This window comes from Sphaeramia orbicularis, chromosome 24, assembly GCF_902148855.1.
Source record: "Sphaeramia orbicularis chromosome 24, fSphaOr1.1, whole genome shotgun sequence".
Lineage (NCBI taxonomy): Eukaryota > Metazoa > Chordata > Actinopteri > Kurtiformes > Apogonidae > Sphaeramia > Sphaeramia orbicularis.
The window spans coordinates 3,525,498-3,534,548 of NC_043979.1; the positions used below are offsets into that span (position 1 = coordinate 3,525,498).

The window sequence follows — 9,051 nt, forward strand, 5'->3', positions numbered from 1 at the left end:
CTTTTGGCTTTTCACACGCGTGCGCAGTTCGTGCATCCTGCTTATGTTTTCGTTATGGCTACTGTTAAGCTAAGTCAAAACGAGCTGAAAATGACAGGACCTGCGGTTTATGTTTTATGTCTGCTTTTTGCCCCAGTCACATTCACAGAGTCGTCGTCTAGGCAGATGAATACGGTAAGAGTTAGCGGTAAATGTCAGCCATAGACTGTTATAATCAGTTGATGCTAATTTTAGCATAATGTTAGCATACTCAGCGTCGCAGCGTAAACAGCCTGGAATAGGGAGTATGTAAGAGTTTTCATTTTGATGTCCTGGTCTTTGTTTTCCTCTTGTTTCTTTAATGTTTTATAATTAACTCCCACAGGAAAACATCCTGATTAATGTGACAGCAGCGACATTGGCAGACACGCAGTTACAGGACTCCAATAATTTGCAGGTACGTAAAACTTACTAGAAAAAAGCAGGTGTTGTTTACATGCGTAATGCGACCATTTAAGACCAAAACTAATGCTGTCGTTTGACTTTACAGATAAATCTAAACATATCGGTGGGTGATGAGCAGGTGTTGGTCAATGACATCCCCGTGGAGCTGTCAGGGGTCACAAGATTCAACTGCCAGGCTCTTCTCTGTACGTTTTTTTATTATTGGGTCATCATTGCAAGTACAAGCACTTTACTGCTGTTTTTTCCACTGTGTGTGATTACTGTTATATTTTATGTGCGTTACCTGTATTTTGCAATTTCGAGGAAACTTAACTTGTTAACAGTTCTAATTAGCTTCTATGGGCAATATATAGCATTTTGTAAGTTATCTGTAACACATTATAATCAGGCTGTAGAAGACATTTTTTAAGGTTTAATTCGTCTACACCTATAAATAGTTATGTTTGGTATATTTTTAAGTCTTTTCTAACATAGTGTCATTCTTAATTTTGTATGGACTATCCTTCACTTCAGAGCCCCCAGAACAGTTATACCTGACAATAAATTAATTAATAAAGCTGTGTATCAGGTTCTAAACTTGTGTGTTTAACTAACCCAAACACTTTCTGTTGTACATTTACTTAATTAATAACTGTAATGATGAATTTCTAATCTAACTCTAATTGTCTTCAGTGGAAAGCACTAATGGCAGCAGTGAGTTTGAGTCTGGAGACGTGGTATCCACTGTTACCCGGGTCATGGTGAGCCAGAACCGCCTGTACAGCGACTCCGAGGAGGTGGTGGCTCTGCAGGTGTTCAGTGAAGTTATAGAGATGGAGGGCAAAGAGGTAAATGTGACTGAATGTCAGGATATGTGTTCAGTTTCAGCTGAGAGTGAGTTTGAAACAAATCAAGCAGAAGGGAACAGGAACAGAACAGCAGACTCCAACTGGTCCCTTTTGTTCCATTTTCCTTTTTTGTATTGTTGCATCAGTTGAAGGGTTTTGGAATAATTTCACAGAAATAAGGATGTTGTTTTGTATCATTCAGGTGCAGCAGCCTGACATGTGTGAGGTGAAACTACTGATGAGTCCAGATTTCCAGAAGCTCGCACAGTTCACTAATATATACCCCATCGGGCACAGTGAGATCTTCAGGGTGCCCCGTGAAAACGATGTGGTCGTCACAGATCCACCAAATCCAAGAAAAGGTAAAAGACAACATCTATGTGTCTGATGATCCTCCTCATATTTTTTCACTATGATTCTCAGGATTCTCAGTACGCTCATCTGCTTGTGGCATAGAAAACCAGTGAATGTCTTCTGTTCCTCTGCATGTTTGTAACCAGCAGAGGAGCAGGTGATGTCCCACACCACCAGTCAGTACCCTCTGAAGCACAGCGAGACCACCCAGGAGGAGATTGCAGCACCGGGGAAGCTTCCTGAAACTCCCCTCCGCATGGACCCCGACCTGATGTATGACGTCAGATATGATGACGAGTACGATAACAAGGAGACGGGCCAGCCGGATCAGATTCAGATGGAGACTCCGCCCAAAGAATTTATATCCTCCTACTCGGTGAGTGTGCTGCAGGGTTCAGCTGCCTTGTCTTCACAGGAGGAGGAACGATGCTGGAGGCACATGTGCTTTTCACAGAAGTGGGAAGGATGGCTCTGTTTCTGTTCTTAGAAATGCAGCAAATCTTTGTCCAAGATAGCAGATTATTGGAGAGCTCAGTGGAATGGGCACGTTAATGCTGTCAGATGAAAATGAGCACAGATGTCTTCTGTCATCACTGGCTGCCTCCAATACAGAGTTCATACTGAGTTCCATACAAATATTGGTGCAGTTTTTTTGGATTACGTACCAGTATCAAAGGCAGGCTTTCTTATGCTGCATTTCCACTACATGGTACGGCTCGGCTTGACTCGACTCCACTCAGCCTTTTTGCGTTTCCATTACGAAAAAGGACCTGGAATCTAGTGCCTGGTACTAGTTTTTTGGTATCACCTCCGTCGAAGTTCCAGGACTGGGGACCAGATACTAAATGTGATGTGTAAACACTGCAGAACCACTGATTGGTCAGAGAGTCGTCTCTGTGACCCGCCGTTTTACAAAAAAAACAGATGCAGAAGTTTACAGTAAATGTAGCGGTAGGTTAATTCACATGATGACAGCCTGTAAAACTACACCATTCAGTCAGGAGATTCAGTCTTTTGTGGCGGATGTAAAATTTCAGCATGAGTTTGACGAGATAACACGCAACGAGTGAGTTTATCAGTGACTCTGAGCAGACGACACAGAAGTAACGCGCCACATTGCTATGACGTCCAGGTACTGTAAAGTCTGTAGTGTCCTACAATGGAAACAATCTCCAGGAATAGTATCTGGTATCCGAGTCGAGTCAAGCTGAGTCAAGTGAGCCGGTTCCACGTTGTGGAAACGCGGCATTAGTATAGTTCTTCCTGGTTGGTTGTTTTAAGTGCGTAGGTCAAGGGTGTCAAACAGCGGGATGAATCTACAAAGTGTAAAATTACACTGTAGATATGAACAGTCAGGGGTGTCAAACTCATTTTAGTTCAGGTTCCACATACAGACCAATGTGATCTCAGTAAAATAACAGCCAGTAACCTATAAATAATGACTCTTCTGACTCTTTTGTTCTTGGTTTAATGTGAAGAAAATAATACTACATTATGAAAATATTTACATTAACAAACTATCCTTTAACAATAAAACCTGAACAAATATGAACAACCTGAAATGCTAAAGAAAATTAAATGCAATTTTAACAATATTCTGCCTGTTCCTAAATGTTTTGTGCCTTTGTAGATCCGATCCTTAACCCATGTGTAAAAATGATTAATTGAGGCATGATAGTGTTAAAATTGCACTTTTTTCTAAAGAAATTTCAGTCCTTCATCTTTCTCAGTTGGATAGTTTGTAAATGTAAATATTTAAATAATCTAATACATTTTTCAAAATTTTTTGGGAGTTGTCATATTCATATCATATAGGGTATTATGTTATTATCTTACCGGTCCAGCCCCTGAAAGAACATGAGATGACAGCCCTGACATAGGTTGTAATATTGAAGTGTAACTTTAACCCATTCTGAGTCTAACTGCACCCACTAATTCTGAAAACAGTCAGAAAGAGGGTGAGATGGAAGTGGTCAGTGTGAGACAGCAGTAGTAGTTCAGGAACGTCCACATGACTGAGAGTCACATGACACTTGAGCAGAATTAAGTGGATCTGACACAGTTTGAGTTTTAATACTGATTTTACAACCTGAGAAAAAAACCTGCCTGTTTTTCAGCTTTTCTCACCTTCGTACAATCCTTTCCCATGAGAACTCAAAGCCCTGAAGCCTCTTAAATCTTCCAAAGGTCACAGAGCAAAAGCCTGCAGCCTGTTTCTGTGACAAACAAATCAACCAATTGAAGAAGTGGTTTATGAAAAAATGCTGAATCTGTGCAAGTCCAGTGAATCTGAACAGAACAGATAAAACAGTTTAACTCGTCAGAAAAGGCATGAGCTTGGACAGAATGTGGCTGAAGGACAGGTGACTGAACACGTCTGATTACAGACACTAACACTGACTTTTTAATACAAATTTCATGACAAAGAGTTGGAGTAAAACTGTTAAAAGTGCAACTCTACGTGACGGGATGGATGGGAAAAGATAACGGATTGTCAAACATGAAGCAGCCAGGAACAGTTTTCATCTACAACATGCAGATAATCACATAGTTGTTGTAGAGCTGCAGCTTTGATTGTTATGGTTATGTTTTCATCGGGGTTTGTCGGTTAGCAAGATAACTCAGAAAGTTCTGGACAGTTTGGGTGAAAGTTGCAGGAAATGTTGATACTGGCACAAGGAACAAATGATTAAATTTTGGTGGTGATGGGGGGGGGGGCTGATCTGCCTTGGTGGAGGTCTGCGCTCTCCGAGTGCTTTTCTAGTTTTTGTCATCAATTAATCAATCGAGTATTTCTTCAGTTCGAATAAACGATTATTTGTACAGGTGGAGAAAAAAAAATAGTGAAAATGTGAAACAGACGTGTGGTGAAAATGACAAAAACTTGTCCTTTATTCCAGAACCAGATGAAACAACAACCACAAAAAGTAGAAAAGTAAAAGGATATAGAAAAATGTCTATATAGAAATAACAACAACGTTAACAGTATAAAACTATAAAAATATCTATGGATGTAAACAACAACAACCCAGTCCAATGATATCTACAAACAATCTGTGCACTGCAGTCTTCAACCATTTGGATCCAACTAGGATGTAACGATATGAAATTTCATATCACGGTTATTGTGACCAAAATTATCACAGTTATCATTATTATCGTGGTATTGTTGAAACTGTGCTCAAAATGTTCAAAAAGTACTAATACACACTGAAATATTTAATTAAGTTGTATTTAAAATAAATAAATAAAATAATTGGCACAATGTACCTTCTGTTGCAGAAACATTCAAATATAACCCTTAGTGGTCTGAGCCTATTTTGTCTGTTTTTCAGTCCTTTTGATTTTGCCTTTATATACTATAAACAAATGTTTACTATACCCATGTTGGTGTCTTTTTTTTCAGCACAACTTCATCTATATCATCTGCCTATATTTTTTTCACTTTAACACAAAAGGACAAAAAACACACAAAATATATAAAATCCAATTTGAAAAATGTATTAATTTATTGCTTAAATAACACACAGATGCTTAACGAACCTTTTCAAAGACTTTAAAAGTGAATATTGGTTCCAAATATTAGGCATATTAAATTAAAATTGTAATAAATTAAAACTATACTTATATATTTGACATAAAAGCAGATCTTTACATGGGCGTTTTCTGCTGTAATCAAACACGGTTATCATGATAATTAGAATTTAAATGGTAATACTAACCTTTGGCAACCTTTACCACGGTTTATCGTTATACCGGTAATCGTTACATCCCTAGATCCAACTTATAACAACTGAACATGGAACTAACATCCAACTGAAAAAAATACATACTATTTTTAATGTTTGTGTTAAAGCGTCAAAGTTTGAAGGAGTAAGTGATGGATCCAATGTAGAAAAGTCAACAAAGACATTTTCTGCCATTTTGTTTCATCTCTTCTGAGCTACACTCTATGTTGTTTGTGTTGATCCTGGTGTCATGTACGTCATAATAAGCATCTGTGTGAAACAACAGTGGAGCCGATGTTTATCAGCAGCAAAATTAAGGAAACAAAGCTTTGATTCAGGAAAATTATAACCAGATAATTTTTTTTAATCGATTCAGGTCGTTTAATCGTTTCCGCTCTGTTGTTAACATTCTTGTACAGTTGTTTCCATGACGTATTGCAGCTGTGGAAGCGTTTTGCTAACGTGTCCATGTGTTTGCGTCCTGACTCCAGGCCATGTGCCAGTGGGTGGAGCAGGTCCGGGACCGTCTGAGGCACTTCTGCTCGAGTCCCTGCCGCTCTTCTTCCTGGTCATGTGGGTGGTGGTGATCGGCGTTGTGGATCAGCCGTCATCGTCAAGATCCTGGACTTGTTCTTTCCGACCTGTGAACACAAGTGAGTCTGATCCTGGAGGATTCTGTTGGGTTTCTGTAAACTGGCTTAGACCACAGGTGTCAAACATGCGGCCCAGGGAACAATAAAATATAAGTTAAAAAAAAAAAAAAATCACTTACACATCGTTACAGCAGTACGGTTATAAACACAGGTCTAGAGCAGAACGGTGGCACAGATTTTCTTTAATGCTGTGAATATTCTGTTCATGGACAAATTAATTTGTTTTATCAACAATGGAATCCTTTTTCTCAAAAACTGAAAACAACTGAAATACTGTCAACAACAGTGTCCTGCTGTCTCCTATGTTCTCTTGATGGAGAAATGTGTTTTAGTTTACATTATATTAACTCTTAATCAGCCCTGAGCATTGGAAAGAGGAGTCGATAATATATTTATTTTGTTGTTGTTTGTTTTTTTTCTTTTTTTATGTTAATAGGTCTGTAGGTTTGTTGTATAATTAGTTTTTGTATTGTGCCTGTGTGGTTCCTTATGTCTAAGTACATGTTTATGTAAATGTATAATTCAAAATTTAAAAAAAAATGCTGTGAATGTTTTTTAATGTTTATTATAGTGCAACATACAACAATCAAATCCCTTTGAAGCTCTAAACCACAGGTGTCAAACATGCGGCCCGGGGGCCAAATCCGGCCCTCCAAAGGGTCCAGTCCAGCCCTTTGGATGAATTTGTGAAATACAAAAATTACACTAAGATATGAACAATCCTTTTAGTTCAGGTTCCACATTCAGACTAATTCAATCTCAAGTGGGCAGGAGCAGTAAAATACAATCATAATAACATAAATAATGAAAACTCCAAATGTTTCTGTTGTAATGTAAATAATAATAATTTTGCAAAAAATGTGAATAACCTGAAATGTCTTCAGAGAAGTAAGTGCAATTTTACCAATATTCTGCCTGGTATTAAATGTTTTGTGTGTTTGTAGATCCACTGTGATCTGTAAGTTCTAATGTACATGTGTAAATGAGAAACTGAGGCAGAATATTGTTAAAATTACACTTATTTTTTCAGTTTCTTCATGTTATTCACATCTTTTGAAAGGATAGTTTGCAGATGTAAACCTTTTCATGATATAAATTAACTTTTTTTGCTCTAAAACAGAGAAAAGTTTGGAGTTGACATTATTTCTATGTTATTCTGTATTATTTTACTGGTTCGGCCCACTGCAGATCACATTTAGCTGAATGTGGAACTGAAGTAAATGAGTTTGACTCCTGTGGCTTAGAGTCTGGTTTCGACCAACTCGATATGTAAAGCATCATGAGATAACTTTTGGTATGATTTGGCGCTATATGAATAAACTTTGATTTGATTGGATCTGCCTGGGCTTCAGCACGGCACCGCCACGCCCCTTTAAATGCACCTTCACTGAGCTGGGTTTCTTTTCTTGTTTTCCAGGCACATTTTCCACATAAACCCTGTTACTTTGTTGCCAGAGGAGGAGAAGCACACTCTGCTGGAGAACATAGAAGTAGAAGCAGAGGAGGAAGAGAAGAAACCGTGAATGAAGCTCCACTCATCCAGCTCCCTTTCTCTCAGTTTGCTCTTCTTTGTTCTGGATACTGTTGTACATTTTTGGCTAGCTTTCCCTCCCTTACGCGAACCACTAGGTTTTGGTTTTTCACTTTGATTTCCTCTCTGAGCACATGAGTCTACAAACAGAGGGGAGGCTCCCACACTAAGAGGCACTAAAGTCCGTTTAAAGACGTTAAACTGACTTAACTCAGTTGTCGTGTAATGTCAGTGCATGCGAATCCCACAGATTCAGTCACATGAGAGCGGAGAAGAAAGAAAGCAGTTTGATAAATGAAGTTCATGGGATGTGGTGTGAGTTGTGCAGACACTGTGGCTTTCACATACTGAGCAGAATGTGTGTGAACAGGAAGACACAAACTCCTGCGCTCCGATTGGTCAAGAAGACTAATTAAGAAATTATAAACTTTCACAAATCTCCCAGAAATAACCTGAAAGAGCACTTATAATGGGATTTTAAAAACACATGTATTTATTAACCCTTCTGACACTTTTTTTGTCCGATCCCATCCATGAAGTATCTGTTCTTTATAAAGGTTCAGAATCCCAATACTTTATTATTCCTGGGGGAAACTGTCGTGTGTTACAGAAATTATGTGATTTTTATGGAAAGTTTTCAGCAGTAAAGGGGCAGTTTGTTAAAATGAAGATTCAAAAGTTAACTCCAAGTATCAGCAGAAGGGGGCGGCAGTTTATTAGAACAGTGGGGAGTCACCATCGCTATAGCTGCGTAAGAAACGTGTCAGTGTGGAAGAACGGGTAGAGTGTCCAGCAGAGCTGTGGTTCAGAGCAACAGCAGCAGGAACTCTCATTTCTGACACCCATTTGGATTTGGTGTTTAATGTCGTTTCCTGAAGGGAGCAGAGTGGCTGCTGATAATCGCTGCTTTGCAAGAGTTTTAGCTGTTGTTGCTTTTAAATTGCAAAAATGAAAAAAGTGAGTCGTACGTTTTGGATTAAACTAGACCAGGGGTGTCAAACTCATTTTAGTTGGGGGGCCACATTCAGCCTAATCTGATCTAAAGTGGGCCGGACCTGTAAATAATAACAATAGGATAAGAACTGATAAATAATGTCAACTCTAAAGTTTTTTTTCTCCTTTTTGAGTGAAAAAAGTCCAATTCTGTAATGAAAATGTTTACATCTACGAACTGTACTTGAACATAACATGAACAAATATGAACCTGAAAATTCTTAAGAAAAATCAGTGCAATTTTAACAATATTCTGCCTCAGTTCATCATTTATTTATACATATGCATCACAACTTACAGATCACAGTGGATCTACAAATACACAAAACGTTTTGTAAGAGGCAGAATATTGTTCAAATTGCACTTCATTTTCTTAAGAATTTTCAGGTTTTTCACATTTTTTGTACAAGGCTAGTCTGTAAATGTAAACATTTTTGTGCAATTGTACTTTTTTTTTACACTACAACAAAGAGAAAAATTTGTAGTTGTCATTATTTATAGGTTATTATGATAGTATTTTA

At 38.2% G+C, this 9,051-nt stretch overlaps 1 protein-coding gene across 1 annotated transcript; it reads left to right on the forward strand.

Annotated features, from left to right (window-relative positions):
* Positions 1-6: 6 nt before the first annotated feature.
* LOC115415194 (glycoprotein integral membrane protein 1-like) lies at positions 7-8,230 on the forward strand. Its single transcript, XM_030128693.1, is given in 10 exon segments — positions 7-174; positions 365-436; positions 530-629; positions 1,117-1,271; positions 1,474-1,633; positions 1,772-2,001; positions 5,845-5,893; positions 5,896-5,946; positions 5,949-6,006; positions 7,424-8,230. Coding segments are annotated over 10 exon segments (1,101 nt in total). The 5' UTR covers positions 7-54; the 3' UTR covers positions 7,530-8,230.
* Positions 8,231-9,051: the final 821 nt, after the last annotated feature.